The sequence below is a fragment of the Bombus flavifrons genome, chromosome 9 (genome assembly GCF_040668555.2).
Source record: "Bombus flavifrons isolate JBK064 chromosome 9, iyBomFlav1_principal, whole genome shotgun sequence".
In the NCBI taxonomy this organism is placed as follows: Eukaryota; Metazoa; Arthropoda; class Insecta; order Hymenoptera; family Apidae; genus Bombus; species Bombus flavifrons.
The window spans coordinates 14152297-14169889 of NC_138450.1; the positions used below are offsets into that span (position 1 = coordinate 14152297).

The following is a 17593-nucleotide window of genomic DNA, read 5'->3' on the forward strand; positions in this document are numbered from 1 at the left end:
GTACAACAGAGATCTGGTAATAGATTAAAAAAAAAAAAAGAAAAACAGCTCTGTCGATAAAACGAAAACGTTAAAACGGTTACGCGAAGCAATTTACGTTTCCCAATTTCTACCGCCTTTATCACGGCTACGATGTCCCAAATAGATATCAGTCGTTCGGTCAGTCGTGTTAATCTACGCGAATTGCTACCCTCTAACGTGAACTAGCCCCGGCGATTAAATAACAGGACGATCAATTAAAATTCTTACCCTAATGAAATCGAAGGTTTTCGTTAGCATGACGATACAGCAGGCTTTCTCCTGCCAAACCATCCGCCAGAATTCCGTCACACTGTTCTCCATAGGTCCCTGTGTCACGATGTAAGCGTTCGGTTTCAATATGCTCTAAAACATAAATATTAATCGTACAGATGAAATACAATTTCATTTGGATAACGACAGATTATTTGATATAAAATACAGAAAGATTTTCGTAATTTAATTGAATTCGATCGAAGTAAAATTTTGTTCGGTCACTGTACGTTTGTTGGATCGTAGTTTCTACGTTAAAGAAAATTACGAATTTTGTATATAAAAAGGGAAATTCTATGCCGAAAAGGAGTAAAAAATATGATTAAAAAAAAAGAAAGATTTATCCCGACGTTTGATTACTTTTACTGTCAGGTATCCCATCTAAAGTATGGCTGATAAGAAAAGCGTAAGTATTATCGTAATTAACACAAATTATTTTAAGAAAACGTTTCTGTCGCAGAAACGTCACGATGCAATCGTTTCCAAGTAGCTAATCTATTTCGGGAATTGCGATTATGGATTATTCAAATTAGATGATTTCGTGCTTGGAAGCTAAGGAACACGAATAACCTTGATCTTGATCTTTAATATTGCGAGTCACGACGTGAGAACATTAAAAACGATCATTTCCTCGTCCTTCGATAGGTTTAAAAAGTGACGCATCGTCTGCTCGAATGATGGCCAATTCATTACGACTTCTTAATTCTACATGCTACACTGTATTACAATAATCTAAATTAGAACAGTTCTAAGATATAGTATCGTTAATTTGTATCATGTCACTGTATACAGGGTGGTTGGTAATTGGTGGTACAAGCAGAAAGGGGGTGATTCTACGCGAAAAAAGAAGTCGAAAATATAGAATAAAAATTTTTTTCTTTTTTAATTTTTCCATTGAGACAACGATCTACAGTGAGATCCGTTATAACGAGACGCGATAAAGTGCACGCGTACCGAGCGAAAATTCAAAGTCGATTTTCTCGAAAACAAAGCCTCGAATGAAAAATGTTTATTCTATATTTTCGACTTCTTTTTTCGCGTAGAATCACCCCCTTTCCGCTTGTACCACCAGTTACCAACCACCCTGTACAATAATTTATACATCCTTTTGTTACTTCAAAACGTACAGGAATATTCTCTTTCTGATAAAAAATTTGTAAATTTAACTATTTATCGTTTCGTAACACCATCGTGTCGACGTGAAGAAACAGATTAAGACGAAAATTAAGGATCAAATAATTAAGGTTTAAAGGAAGGTTTAATCTCTAACTTCTAGATGAAATAAAAGACTATAATAAATTACAATATCATCTGAGTGTTATCTCGCGATTATCAGTGATGGTATTTTTATACAATTTTCTGTAACTTTAATTAAAGTTTCAGTTTAGTTAGGAGAAAATTTAACTATAATCTAGTTTAAAGATAAGAATATTGGTTGGATCTTTTTCTTTTTGGAAAGTGCTTGAGACCAGGATAAGAAAGTCTACTAATAACGGTACAGATATGTTCTACTTACATCTACGTAAGAGGCATTGATGTAATCGGAGTCAGGCTCGCCTTCCACAGGATCCAAAACCACTCTGTTGTAGTCATCTGTGCTCGAAAATCAAATTAACGAACGTTAACAACGTTATAGAGATACGTAAAACATGTAACAAAACTTTTTTGAACAAAGAAAAATAGCTTCTGTTCGTTGAAACCTCAAATTCGCAATGTGCAAATTCTCTCTAGTAATCAACCAAGAAGAAAAAACTTAAAAAAGAGTGAGGTAACAAAACCGTTTTGTTTAAACAACAGATGAAACGAAAGCCAGTCGGTTTTCGGTTGATGCAACAGATTCCCGAAAAAGTTGGTCAAATTACTTTTCGAGCGAACGTTTTCACCCAGGGAAACGAGAAACCATATCAATTTGGAGGAAATGTTAGTTCATCTCTTGTGTACGTGTATACAAGGCGTCTGTTTCAGCTGGATTTGTTCGAATATCTCTTTAGTAGAATGCAAATTTTTATGCATTTATTGAAAATTTACCATACTCCTTTTAATATGTAGCAGGTAAAACAATATAAAACAATTAAAAAAAAAAAAAGATACTCGTTACATGATTTGGTAAATATCATGGGCAAAGCAATCTGAAACGATTTAATTTAAATCCTTCAAAAATGTATAGCTTGAATATATAATATGCAAATTGCGCTGTATATCTCGAAAACTAAAACTCACGTATAAGAAAAATATATACACCGGCCACAAAATTTTTTTTTTTTATTTGTATACTATCGTATTTATTACAATATTTATATTGCTAATTGATGAGATGCAAATATATTAATTGTATATCTACTTCTCTTTCACTTCTACAAAATGGTACCTTCGTACGAATACAGAAATTCAATATTAGTTACGAAAATAAAAATTAGAATTAAAATTGAAATGATATTAGTTACGAAAAATAAGGATATGTGTAAATATTTTTTCTAGCCACTATCTAGGAAAAAATTACTCAAATCTCTGCCAAATATGTATATTCGAAGATCATCGAAATTGAAGAAACGTACCCTACTCCAAATAATTGCCAACATCTTCTATCTATTAACGTCATTTCGTTAATTAATTACATTAAAATATTTAGTAATACGGTCATCAGCGACCAGTCAACGAGTAGCAGTTGTATCCAACGTATTAAGGAGTCGAAACAGACACCCTGTATCATAGGACAGCGCGTACGCGAAACGCCTAGTTTGCCCCTAAAATTTCCTCGTCGCTCTCGCAACTTTCATCCCGCTGTTCTTGTTCCGAAGCACGCGCACGAGAGGCGCGAATATAACCGCGTTTCCTAATTGGACCCACCGTGACCAGAATTTTTCCTGCTGGCGAATAATTAAACCTACTATTATACTACGTTCGTGTGTTGTACGCGGAGAACGGCGAAATCAAAAGCTTCGTAGGATAAAAGTGCGGCGGGGCGAGAAACGGCGAACAATTATCCTCGAGTATCCGAAGACGAAGTATCCTCTCGTGCGGCAAAAAATCGACGTTGTTTGCGTTGGTATTAAACGTTGGCTATTTTACGTAAATTTTGGGTTAAGTGTCGAGAACTGTTTGGAATTAAATTAAACATTAATTAAAGTAAGAATTGCGCACGGTACGCAGATGGAATACGTAGAGATTTCTTTGGAATTTTGAATTCAGTGTTAGGATGAATAATTAGTTATCGCGAAGAACTACCGTTTAAATTATTGTAGAGAAACGAATCTGATAGTAAAATATCGGTGTACAAGTGAATTTAACGTTAAATTACCTTTCGTATATATAGAAAATTATATAATTTGATCGTATAACTGAATTACGTTATTTGCGAAATAGTAAATTTACCGTAAAATTGCCTTTGCAACGGTAACCTAAGAACGTAGAAATTAATTAATTTTCTAATGAAATAGCAAAGTACGTACTGAATCACCTTTGAAATAGCGAATTGTGTCTCAAGCTATGTGTACAGAAATGAGCGAAATATTAAGTTATCTAGATATAGAAGTAAATTTCGTTAGTTTCGTATTGCTTATTCAATATTCTCGAACTAGAAACTCGCAGCACTATTATAGAAAATTATTTCTTTATTTCGGTAGCAAATTTTCTAGAAGATCGTCGAGGTTCGTTGCTTTTATTTAGCAGAAAAAATCATGAAAAATTGTATATTTGTTTATAACGTCAGGGCAGCTGTACCTAAATATTTTAGCAGCCTATTGTTTATTATAATTATTAGAATATTGGTTATTTGCCAGGAAAAAATCATGGAAGATCGTACGTTTGTTTATAATGTCAGGGTGCTGTTCCTGAATATTTTAGTAGCTGATTTTAAAAACAGTTTATTATATCGAGTAATAATAGCTACGTCGAACGATTGTTACTTACAAGGAATACACCTTTGGTTCTGGTTCTTTTCCTTGTTGGCTGGTTTCGTGGCGTGTCTACACGAATGCGTCTCCACCTTCGTTGCCGTCTGTAAACAGATAAAACAAATCTTTAAAACATCGTTAATAGCCCGTAGAAGTTAGCATGAATTCTTGTTAATATTTCTTGTGACACAGCAACTACCAATCTCTGACGTATTATCCGATTCAAACGTAATTCAAATACACTGCATAGGATGATTTTAGAAAAAAAGATAACTCGAAGAACGTTCATAACGTTACGGGTAAAACGTACGAGTATTTACTAATTAGCGAAATTACATAAATTTTTCAATGTTCGCTCTATTATTCGGAAAATATATTAATTGGAACCATCGATGTACATGCCTGTCCTAACAAATGTGATAATGACACGCAAGTGACACTGCTGGCAGTGGATACAAAGTTTAAATTAAACTTCCTCGATTATTAATGAACCGAGCGGAATTACTCGTGACATCGCATCCGAATTTCATAAATTTCGTTTGCAACTCACCACACAAATATACGTGTGTGTTGCACAGCATATACGATCGTTAATCTCCAGTTATTTCTAGTTGCGCTACGAATTCTATAAGATATGTGTGTATTGTGTGTGTGTGTGTGTGTGTGTGTGTGCTTTGTTCGAACGTTATTTGCTCCATTTCCGCGATTGGAATAATCTGGTGTAATCGCGAATTATAAAGCGAAAGATAAAGAAATCGAACGTCTTATGTTAAAAAGTTAATGGAAAACCAAAACTTCGTACAATAGTTTATGATAGATAATTAGAAATTCGTAATATATCGAAGGTTTTAAATGACTTTAAGAAATTTCTATACACTTTGCCTGTAAAGAATTACTGTTTTTAATCCTTGCCAATCTCTGGCAATACCCCTGACGGTAAAAAATATTTAAAACAGTCAGGAAACTCTAAAGGAGCATATGATATATTTAAAAAAAATAAGCGTATAATACAATTCGTAACAAACATTTCAAAGATTCTTATAGAAAATAATCTTCAACAAATTAACAGTTTATGAAATAGCTTTATAAACGTACACTTTACATATTTCGTTTTACCGTAAAAATGATCAATCGACTTGTAAGCTGATTTACGTTATTAATCTACTACGTAGATTAATTTCGTTGTAAAATTAAAAGTCTCTATTTCGAAGCTATCGTTCGTGCTGACAATCGGAAAAAAGGCATCGATGATTCAAACTATACATTGCGGACGATAAAATAGTCACTTGTGCAGCTTCCGAACCGCATTCGATGGACTAGCGTGAAAGAACGCGAGTGCACTGATAAACGTCGAACCAATTACGATGTTCCGATCGGGCGGGAAGGCAATCGACGATAGTGTATCGTTGTACATCGTACAATCTAAATGAGACCATAAATCGTCGATGATCGAGGAGATTACGAGCTTCAAATGAGTTTTTAGACACTGTCATCTCGATCATTCTCTTACGAACCAAGTCTGACAAGGGAACTCTACCGAACACAATGAAATATCGTTCCTCTGATGCTGACCAAAATTTAATCTAGTTCGTTCCATCAACAAGAAACAGATCTTAAAATTGATCTGATAATCGTGAAATTTGATAGACAATAAGCATCGTTCGCTTTGTAAAATTTCTTTGTAAATTTCCAAGCAGAAATTCGGACTAAAATGAAAGATTGAAATGGTAGACCGTATGCTGTAAGATACTTAAAAAATAAATGAGTGAGAATACTTAAAAAATGTTACTTTCAAGTAACGATACTTTAAATTCTAAATAGGAACACGTCTCTTTTACCATCTGTTAGCGACTTTCAGTATTATGTCACGCTCTTTCTTCTTCGCTGTCGTCGTATGTACGCCAAGCAGAATGTCAAATTAAACGCAACTCTATTCTGGACGCCAACTTTATATCCAATATCATGGTATCGTAAATTGTATTAGTAGACGGCATAGGTCGCAAAGCTACTAAAGGTACTTTGATGTTTACTATCCTATTATAGAAACTTCCGCTTACAGGCCCTTTATCCTTTAAATACAGCATCAACGAAACTTCTATTAGTAACTGTATATAATAAAAAGAAAGGAAGGTATAATAAATTGTACTATACAACGAGGAACGAGAAAAGATGGAAAAAATTCATGAAACGTATAATATGGAAAACTGTAAAATTTATCTAAAGTACAGTGTTTGTTATAACGCTAAGTAGGTCAAGCAAATCTCTGTCCAGATCCTACTCTTTTTCTTGTGCTCGTTAAAATACGAATTTACACGAATAAATATCTGTTTAATTATAACGAAATGCATGGAGATTAAAACGCGTCGCGATAGGTAAAACGATAAAGAAGAAAAATTTGATAACGCGAAATTGTACGTGATCGGCAAGTGGAAGAAAGTTTCACGGAGGATTCTATCGCGAACTGATTCGTCTTGTTCGCCAGCCTGTCGACCGGCAAAAGCCATCCACTGTTCTTGGATGTCTGGCCCAGAATTCGTGCACCAAAACGGCAGTTTAATGAGAAACCGATATCGAGCCGAGTTACTCGATTCCACCACCTATTCTCGGGAGACCGCTTTGTCTCCTAGATGTCGTCTGCCGCCTGTGTCTTGGCTGTCTGCCTATCTTAAGGCACTTTGCACCCTCTCTAACGTCTACAGTCTATAGTCTACGTGTATACGTTTCCTCGTTGGAAACGATGGCCTTGCATAATTTCGGCCAGGAAAACGCGTTCCACGTTCGTGTATGGTCCTCTTTGCGATCTCAATATCTCGCTTTAGACCGTAGCGTCAGGTTTAAAAATCGTCGATAGTTCCGTTTAGCCGGGGTTTATCGACGATTCAATTTTCTTTAGTAGATCGCATTACGCGTAACCTGTGTCGGTTAGCTACCTACGTATCTCGAATCTCCCGTAACGAAAAGAAGAAATCGGAGAAAAATCCTCTTAAAAACTACTTTCAATCGCACGATACATTTGGAACAACTACGGTTCCTGTGTTGCGCGTTGAAGTTATTATTGAGAGCGAGATACGAGGCTGGAAAATATCGAGGCAGCGAGGCAAACAGGGACGAAGAAATAGAGGGGGTGTAGAAAGGGATTTATCGTCCTCACCTGAAACTCGACGCGGTACAGAACAGGAAACTTTCGACGTAGCTCGCAAAGCTTGGGGAATTGCGAGAGTTCGGTCGGTGCGGACGGCAGGGTGGTGCTCATGCTGCTACCGAGTTCCTCCGTGGCTGCCAACAAAAAAGAAGAGGATTAATGTCGTGGACGTTCGTTCTGCTCCCGCGAGTCGACAGTTTATGCTTGGGAAATTCCTTAACGCTGCAATTTTCTATAACGAAACGGATTTAAATACACAAACCGAATGCGTCAATTAGCGACCGTGTATTTTTAAGAATCGCTAAAGGTAAATAGGAAATTCGTTTGAAGCTTACGCCGTGTGACGATAACTTTTTATTGATTTGATACACGCTATTATCAAGTCCATATTAACCTTGTATCGTTTTCGATCAAAACGTGCCTTTCTAATGTTCAAGAAAAATACTTTGACGCGAGCAAACTACGAGAAAGCTTCTATTGGTACGTATATTCCATAAAATTTTCCACGAAATATTCCGTAAAAAGTAAAATCGTGGAATATCGTGAAATACCATAACTCAAATTGCGTACGACGTTAAACACACGGATTAGAGATCTCTGCCACTGGATTCACTCGCAACGATAGCTATAAAAAACAATGTCGTAATTCAGCTTGTAACCGTTCAAAGTACGATGCTTTGTTTCGCCGAGTAAACAAGAAGTTTTATGCGACCGTGGAGCCGAGTAACTTAGCTACCAAATAGAATGCCACCTAGTTTTAAGTCGTTTTTATCCCAAGAGATCATCGGTTTGGACGCTGTGGCCGATTGCGCTAAAAGACTGTTTCGAAACTGGGTCGCTTTGTCCCGCGCCTCTGCGCATAAACATCCCCCGCGGAGTAGAAAATCTCACGAGCTTCCTGGAACGTTGTCACGTTCCAATACATAACTAGTCGAAACTGGAACAACAGCAAACATCGTCGATTTTTGAATCGGTTTCACAACCAATCTCAGCAAAATTTAATAGAACGACGAATGTTATGCCCTCGAGTTCTCTAGAAATTCACCTTTCGTTTATTTATTATATACGCAATTATCGTTTATTAAATCTTACATCCACGAGTTTCCTGGACAAACAAACGTGTACATACCGAAATAAATAAAATACAAACACCGTATTTTCCCATGAAATCTCATCGATAGGATTACAAAGACCAGGTTACGATCGTAAGTTCTCAGCTCTGTGCCACAAAATGGCCAAATTACCATCAAACGCGTGTCTCGTGTTACTTTCGGCAGCGTAAAATAACCACGGTTAGTTTCATCGTTGGAGAACCGTATCTCCGTACGGTTGACCGTGGAAATTCCATCGAATCGTCGAACAGGGAGCCTTTGTTCCCCTAATTACATAACAATAGTTACAAACTTTAACAGCCGTGACACGGGACAAAGTACAGCAGTCTCATTAGCCTTTATCAGCGTTCAATGGCCGCAAGAAAGCCACGATGACACAGCTTCGTTCCTCGTTGCTTCATCTCAACCCCTATTGTCCCCGAGCAACCTCCCCACTATCGTCGAGAGCCAGGAATAAAAAAGCAATCAGGATTTTAGTCCAGTTATACGAGACGCTTCCCGGTACAAATAGAACGACTAATTATCTCGTTCGGCGTTAAAAATAAAAAGAAGACCCTGCGGCATGGAAGTTGTGTTAATGGAGGTAGTACGGTTTCTTGCTGAAGGTTTTCACCGTAGCAGTTAAGACCGCGCGCGGTTTTGCAAATGGAATATTAGATCGGACGACAGGCGAGTGAAACGAACGATAGGACTGCGCGTAGGAAGAGTTCTTTTTTCCCAGATAATTTACAAGGTGGGAAGAAGTTTTTATGTAATGTTTAATTTTATCACATCGATTGCGATGTTAGTTCTGATGCCGAATCCCAAAGCTACGGTGCATTAGGTCACGCTTTTCGAATTTTACAGTGCGCGTCAAAATTGAGAAAAAGGACTCGCGGAACGAGCGAATTTTTACCATCGGTGACGTTAAGCAAATAAAATATTATTTTTGTTAAAAAGCGATTTTAACACACTTTGGCATTGCTGTCCAAAATTGAGATTTCTCACTGGCATCTTTTTGAAATCTAATGAAAAAAGGAAATGGTAGGCGTGCGCGTGTTTTGTTAGGAAATAATCGATTTGTTCAGGGTATTTTATAGAGCATTTTGATTCTTTAGTCGTCATTGCTAGTCGAAAATTACATAGAGAAAGAAGTATGTAAAAAGCTTCATACATGGATCGCGATTTTTTAACGAAGATCTCTTTAAATTCCTTCATTAATTTTCGATTCTTACATCAGATCCTAACCACGTCATTAAACTCACGTCACATTCGCTTCTCGTGATTGTACCGCACGTGCAAGTCAAGAAACGTCCCGAGTCTATCGAAGAGGGATAAATCAACGAACCTTTACTTTCCAGACTCTATCTCGAGTAAAATTACATTGCTGTAAAAGAATAAAACGAAAGAGAGTGACAATGCAAAATAAGATATTCTGGTACGACAGGATGTACAAACATTTATACGATGTGGACATCCCGCTCTGTTTTAAAGGAGAATGGTACACAGAGAAACCAGAGCTTTACGACCGGAACAAAGTACAGAAATATGAAAGAAGGGAATAAATATTGGAGGAAGGAGGGCAACAGATTGCGTGGGATATCCGAAAGGAATATGAGAACGACGAAACACTTACAATTATTAAAGGACTGTGCAGGCATGGAAAAAGTAAATTTATGCGTGGGAAAAGTTGTACGAGATGGAAGAGAGGTTGCACGAGTGGTGTAGATTGGTTGAGGAGCATTGCGAGCGCAAGAAAAGAAAGATGAGCACAGGAGACGAGAAATGTAGGTGCAACAAAGTAGAGAATAAATAGAGTGAACAGGATAATAATAGAACGAATAACATAGAACGAGAAATAAGTATTTTCGTTAGAGCGAGAAATAAACATTAGAAATAGAGTTAGGTGTGGAAGGATGAAGGAAATGGACGAACGATGGTACGTGTAATGTGTAGAAGATTATGTAAACCAAGTTCACATTTACCAGGCTTCTTCCAGGTTTTTTCAAACCTTCCAATTAAAGATCGAAGTTAAAATTCGCTTCATACGTTTCAATCTTGTTTCAACCAGCTAACAATTTTGAAGACGAGAAGCAAAACGGGTTTCAAATCGTTTCGCTGATAAACATAAATTTTGGAAATTTACCACCCTGAGGCTAAGGAACGTAATTCAAAGGAACGTAATTCAAAGGAACGTTCAAAGGAACGATTTAACCGAGTCAGGCTTCTTCCATCGTCGCATCGCTAATTTCCTCGACTTTCGATTTACTCGGCACCCGTGTCCGCCGACGACCGCTCGTTTATACCCATCAATGGAACATCCCATTCGAGGCCGTAACGTGGACGAATTCGCCTGGACAAACAGTCGCGAGTTCACATTTTTATCCATCGTCGTAACGATCGATGCGCGGGATCGCTGTGCGTTCAATTATTCGCATAAATCATTCGACGTTTTGTTGCTCGTGTCTAGAACGAAGCACCGTACATCGGTTCTTGCGGTTAGAAAATTGCTACGCGACAAACCGTACAGGAAATACGTCTTCCAACTGTAAGCTTGCGTCGTAGGCTTCGAGAGGGAAATAAAATCACGGTGTTTGACATTGTTTCGGGGATTTCAGTCTGACGATTTTCTGATCGAACACGATAATATCGAGAAATTTAACAAACAATTTTAAAATTCTCCTCGAAATTGAAATTACAACGAATCACGATTACGAACATGGTAAATGAATAAAATTAGAAATTACGATGCTTCAAATTTTTTGTCAAGTAATATTGAAATAATTCGACCACGTAGCATTCGGTACCCTCCTATCGACGAATGTCTAACGCGTCAAAGTTGCATCAAGCACGTGTCAAGGTATAGGATTCGAGGGTGGTTTGGAGCGGTTACCACCGCTTGAAAGTCACCACGGTGTTTCGAAGAGGCGGGTCAAATGACCTGGCTCGCGAACGTTTGCTCTTTGTACCGTGTCATTCACAGGTGCTACCGAAATAATACCAAACCCTGAGCGGTCGTTTCGCTCTCGAATTTCCAACCCGTTTAAAGCGTAGCCCACCCCTCTCGACGCGTTTCGTGGAACGATACGTTGACGTTCTGCCGAAACTGTCAGTGTCGTGAGTGGAATTGAATAAACTGTTTGCAAGCGAACGAGTGCTTGAACGAACTGCAATTGTAATTGCTTCTTGGCGATGATAAATTTCATATTCGTGTAGTATCGGGGAAAAGGGCCTAAGAAACATCAAGTTAACCATGAACAATGTCGCGAGAGCCGAAGCGCTGTCGGGTTCATCGATGTGTCGTCGGTCTTTTCAAGTACATAGTTTTGTAGAAAAGGCCTACGTGACCCTGGCAACGAGCGTCTGCGGAACACGTGCGTGATGGGCCTAGGAAAAGACAAAGGGATGCTAGAACGGCCAGAATGTTAGTTGAGAGGACGCAGTATGCGAGTCGGGAATGGGCAGTATGAGTTGAGAAGTCGCGGAGTGTGAATCGAGAAGTCAGAGAGTGTAAGTGGAGAAGCCGGAGAGTATGATAATAAGACGTACAGCGAGATTGTAATCAGTCCTTTGTATGTAAATGTGAAACCGGAATTTTTGTATAGAAAATACACGTTTATTGTATGAAAATGATTAAAAATATTTTATTCGAAGTATTGCCCATCGCTAGCTATACATCTTTCCCACCTGTCTGGCAATTGGTGGATGCCACGCCGAAAAAACTGTCGCTCTTTTGAGACAAACCAGTCATCGAGCCATTTTCGTACATTTTCGTAAGAAGCGAAGTGCTGGTCAGAAAGTGCGTGTCCCATCGATGCAAATAAATAGTAATCGGACGGAGCCAAGTCTGGTGAGTAAGCCGCGTGCGAAAGTATTTCCCAACTGAACGCTTCGATCGTTTCCTTGACCGGTTTTGCTGTATGCGATGGTGCATTATCACGAAGCAAAATTACTTTCTGTTGCCTTTTTCGATATTATGGTCGTTTTTCACGCAAAGCTTGATTCAAATCGATCGTTTGTTGCCGGTAACGCTCAGTATTAACGGTTTCGCCAGGTTTTAACAGCTCGGTGGTCTTTTTCGGTGGTCTTCCACGTTCTTCGTCTCTCGCGTCAAAATTGCCACTTCTGAATTTTTTAAACCACTCAAAGCACTGTGATTTACCAAGAGCATGCTCACCGTAAGTTTCGACAAGCATTCGATGCGATTCTGCGGCAGTTTTCTTCGAATGGTAACAGAAAATCAATGCTATCTGCAAATCGTAGTTTCCAGGCACAAAATTTGACATGTCCAACGCTATTACAAACTATGCTGTTGTATGAAACTTGTATTGTTCTGAGTCGAAAATGTTTGTGAGATGTCAACAAAGACTTGGCATCGATGACGCAGTTTAGTGATAACTACATTATCAGCCAGGGCCATCTATAGGCAAATTCCGGTTTCATACTTACAGACCTAATACGTTACTACATTCGTTTCTCCGATACGCTTTGCACTGAGAAGCGCGTCTTCGATCTTCCACGAGGACTTTTTTCGGTGATTTTTCCAAGGAAACAGTACAGTTCTCTCGAGATGAAAAGACGAGTCGACGAATGGCGAGAAGCGAAGGAATTTAACGATAGCATCGGCAACGGCGAATTACTTTTTCTTCTTCGTTGCGTTTCTCTGTCGACGATGTTACCTAATTGCCTTTTGCCTTTCTCGATTCTCTAGCTGCCTCGATAATCAGCCACTTTCCGTTGGCCGCGTCGCTTCTTTCAGACGCTCGTTAAAATGAACGGACTCATTGCTCGGTGTTCGTGATCGTTCGTTTGAAGCGGAATGGATGGAAATCGTCGGTTGTGCTTTTGGTTCGTTTGGTCCATGTCAATTTGAATTTTCTACTCTCGTCTTTCTTTGTTTTCAGATTATGGTTGGCGAGGTCGGTTCGTTTAAGAGCGTGTCAAAACTTTTTCCTCTTTCAGTTTCCCCGTATGCTTACTATTTACAAAAAAGCAAGACGAAACGATAACAGAAACACCTTGGGTACATTTATTTATCATCAAACGGAAGAATATCAAATGATCCGATCGAGTAAACAACAATGTTATATTTCGATACACGAAAAATAGTGTGTCAGATATTGTTAGAATATATGGTTTAGAAATGTTTGAATAGAAAATATCGTTTACGGCAAATATAGCGAATAAACACGATTAAGCGGGAATAGAGAGTTTGAAACGGCTAAGAGAATTCAGTATTCTCGCATTTAAGCGAAGAACACACAAAGTTCGTTCCTCTTGGTGTCCACGTGGACGCAATTAACTGACTCGTCCTTCAAGAGTATCAAATACTTGTCCAAAACTAGTGCAAAACTAGTAACAGCATTACCATCCAAACATCCGAAAGTTTCGCCAACTTCCATTAAACAATCGTCAAACTCGTTTATGAAAAGCTTTCGAAATCAGCAAATCCAAGCGAAATTAGGACCGCCTTTCTACGTCGTAAAAACTCGCGGTTAGTTCCCGCAAACGTAATTACAATGGAGGAATTGAATGTCGTGTCCGACACAGGCCATCCATTATCACTATCGGGAAGTTTGCCAAGTAAAGAATCGAAAGAGAAAAAAAAAAAGAAAAAGGAGAAAGAAAGAAAGAAAGAAAGAAAACTATGTTGTCCGGACTTTTTCACTCGTCCGCTTCCATACGTACTTGCAGTATCGTTTCGATATAACTAGCAAAGGTTTCATATATTCGCAGGTTCGCAGTTCTTCGAAATACGATCGTGATTTTAATAGCAGGTACGTTGCGCTTTGTTCCGACGTTTCGCGAATATACCAGGTTCTCTTCTTCGGGGCAGGCCTGAAACTGTTTCAGTTACCGCAAATTGCCCCAAAGAAGCCCTAAATTACCTTGAATTAATCACAAAACGTCGGAACAAAGGGTAACGCGTCGTTAACCCTCTGTCCGCAAACTTGTTTTTCCTGACGTCGTCTGTATGTTGGGCCGTTTAAGTCCATGCGATTTTTTAGGTTTCTAAAAAGTCTCCAAAAGTTCCTGGACGCTCTTCCGAGTTTACAGAATATCATCCCATAGTTTCTATTGCTACGTGTCGCTTTAATCGTTTTTAAGCAAAGGAAAATTTAAACAAAAGTATGGGAAAAATAAAAAGTTACTTAAAAATGTTAAAAAGCACGATCGAAACCCAAAGGACCAGAGCTACGCGTATCATCTGATGCACGTACATCGTGAAAGTTGAAAATATAGAATCCACGTATCATTGGATTTTGATGTAGAAACTTTTAGTTTATTATTTAGTTTATTTATTACAAGTACAATGTACACCTCCATTCGTAAGTATTGGGTTGTCCGGAAAGTGTCTTTCTTTCGCAAACGTGTTTTTCACAACGGTGCATCTTCGTACAAACGTGAAAGCAAGTCTGTGAAATGTCGCGGCGTTTATCTCAAAATTCGACAAAATAATATAAAACAAAAAAACGTCGTGCGTCTATTATTTCCTTATAAAACGAAAGAAACTTTTCGGATAACCCGATATTAGGACATACAGAGAAGCAAAGTAATTTCGATAAATTTGATAATTACGAAATATTGCTAGTGGAGATTCTCGATGACCAAGATAATGAGCGCAGGAGTTCCGCAATATTCTTTTTATCGAAACCACGTCAGCGATGGATCTTTCTTTCATTTCATTTTTCTCGGTTTAATCGTTCGTAAGTTTGCTCGTCCTCGATCGTTCTTTCACTTTTTCGATGTCATTTTCGTTCTAAATGTACGAAGGTGAACGGATATATCCTTTGTTCCCATTGATGGCAATTAATGTAATTAGATCAAGTGCCTTTGAGAACTGGAGATGCTACACTCTGCTTCGGCCAGGTTCAAAAGGTCAATTACGTGCGAATACAATATTTTTCGGAGAAATTCTTCGCCATTGTCATCGTATATATCGTGCTTAGGAACTTTTATCTTTTTTTCTGGAGAAAAGCTGAGAATATTACACGGTGTGCAGAATTTATAGCATAATAAATGTGTTTTGTAATTTTCGAAATTTTTAGGTCGTTGTAATATAAATATAACACCCGATATTTGCCGATTATTATCATTATATAATATTAATTATTTTACCTTTCAAGGTTAGACTACTACTATATACTTTTATGCGTAGGAAATGAATTCACGAACAATCGAAAATTCAATTTTCTTTGTGAATTTTCGACTTGCATCTTTCACCTTGGTTGTTCGATAGTAATTTATAATTAAACTAAAGTATTTTTCTCATTATGATATAATACTTTTTTCATAAAGCATATAGGAGATAGCCAGCTTTGTCGGACAAACAATCAGACAGAATATCGTTTATCTTTAATCTTTTAACGTCCACCCCTGTTACTTCACTTTTCCCTCAAAGTAGATTTCATACGAAATTACCACGAGCACTACGCATTTATGAACTAAAATTCCCTACTATGCTCGCGGTATTAAACCTTTTTACTAACATTGTTCCTTTGAACTCAACGTGGAATATGAAATTTTGTTATATTCTCCTTAACGTTTCATATACATATAGACTTTCGTTTCTTCAAATATACACAAAGCACAGTTTTTCAAACGAATCAGTTACTCGTTCGATTTGATTGTTCGAAGAGAGCAGAAACGTTGTAGACGGTAATTGACTTTTCATTGAAAATCTCGTCAATAGCGTGCCGATTTCTAATATCGTAAAATGAGGATGCGTACCGGATATAAGATTTATGGAAACGATATTACGAAGCGTCGTTTCAGTTTCGTATTTCACAGACGATCGATACGATCATGTGGAATACGGTTGTCAAGAGTGAGTGCTTCATTATATCTCGCAAGATCGCCGACACAGCAACCTTTCATCTTTGTTTGGTGACACGAGTCAGGGGATTTTCATCTTCGACCTTCCACCAACGTAGAAGCACGTTTCCTTAGAAGAAAGAGGCAATTTTTGTCGTCAAATGGATCGCACAAATTTCTTTTAAGACGTTTCGTTGTCGCGATATAACAAATTGTTAATATACGCGACGTGATTAATCCAGCGTAACTCCATCTATGCGACAAAGTATCGTATAGTTTACTGAATTTTTTCAAAAAAAAAAAAACTTCAATTCTAATATAAATCTATAAAATCTTTCATCTTCTTGTATAAATTTCTTCTTAAAATTTCAAAATTATTATTCAAAATGTCCTTTGCCAATCTCATTAGTTGTTCAAAATCGTCATTTTTCACACGAGTTTTGCACGAGAGTTTGAAAATTCCTGGCTACTGCGATTGTCACGTTTCGCAGTGTCTTTTGGTATGCGGTCTGGACAATCGTGTTTGCGGCATAGCTCGACAGGTGTGTAATTACCATCGAACACACGGAATATGGATTGCGAACAGGTTGACGCTAAATCTACGGCCCACTTTTGGTAGAACGCCCATAACGAGCTCGGCACGTGTTGTTACGAACGTATTAAACGGATAATCAGCTCGGTTAGTACGTTCCGGTGGAATAATACGTATACGAGTACATTAGTTTTAACTTGAATGTAATTAAATTTAAATGTCGGATAAATTCCAGTTTCTCCAATTCTGCCATTCTATAATTCTGTGATTATGTAATATATCGTGCGATTGGATGCGCAAACGACGTTGATAATTGGGAAACTAAATATTGTCTTTGCTTCTCTGTATAAAAGGTATTTGCACACTACCGTCATACACGTATCATTTGCATAGTAATTAATTGGGTCCAGGTATTCGCAACACTTCGTAGTGCTTTCGCATAATTATGAAAATTTGATACTACGAAAGTAAAAATTCGTTGAACTTTGGAAAATTAAAAATTCGTCTCTTTAAAACGTAAAACACGAGCCGAAGCAGGAATTTAAAAATTGGACCCCGCGAAAATCGTTAGTCTTGTAAAAAAAAAAATTGTTGATCGACCAAACTAAACCCTTGAAAATTTCTCCTCTTGCGACCCTTGAAACTCGAAACTCCTAAGCTCTATCGAACTTTAAACTTCCAAACTTTCGAACCTTCAAAATCCAAGAAAAAGAGAAATCTCAACTCCGAGAAATTATTATTTCCTCCATCTCTTCTCCTCCTTCTTCAGCACACAATTTTTTTTTTTTTTTTGTTTTTGCTTTGGAAGTTGACAGAGCCATTCAAACAT

At 37.9% G+C, this 17593-nt stretch overlaps 1 protein-coding gene across 5 annotated transcripts in view; it reads right to left on the minus strand.

Moving 5' to 3' along the window:
- Positions 1-17593, minus strand: part of Ptp36E (protein tyrosine phosphatase 36E) — a 111564-nt gene that overhangs the window by 10833 nt on the left and 83138 nt on the right. For all 5 annotated transcript variants that reach the window (XM_069120871.1, XM_069120870.1, XM_069120869.1 and 2 more), the window contains 4 exons: positions 7336-7460; positions 4201-4288; positions 1808-1884; positions 250-384 (listed from right to left, as the gene is read on the minus strand). In XM_069120871.1, the coding sequence (XP_068976972.1) occupies positions 250-384; positions 1808-1884; positions 4201-4288; positions 7336-7460 (425 nt within the window). The remainder of the gene's footprint in view (positions 1-249; positions 385-1807; positions 1885-4200; positions 4289-7335; positions 7461-17593) is intronic.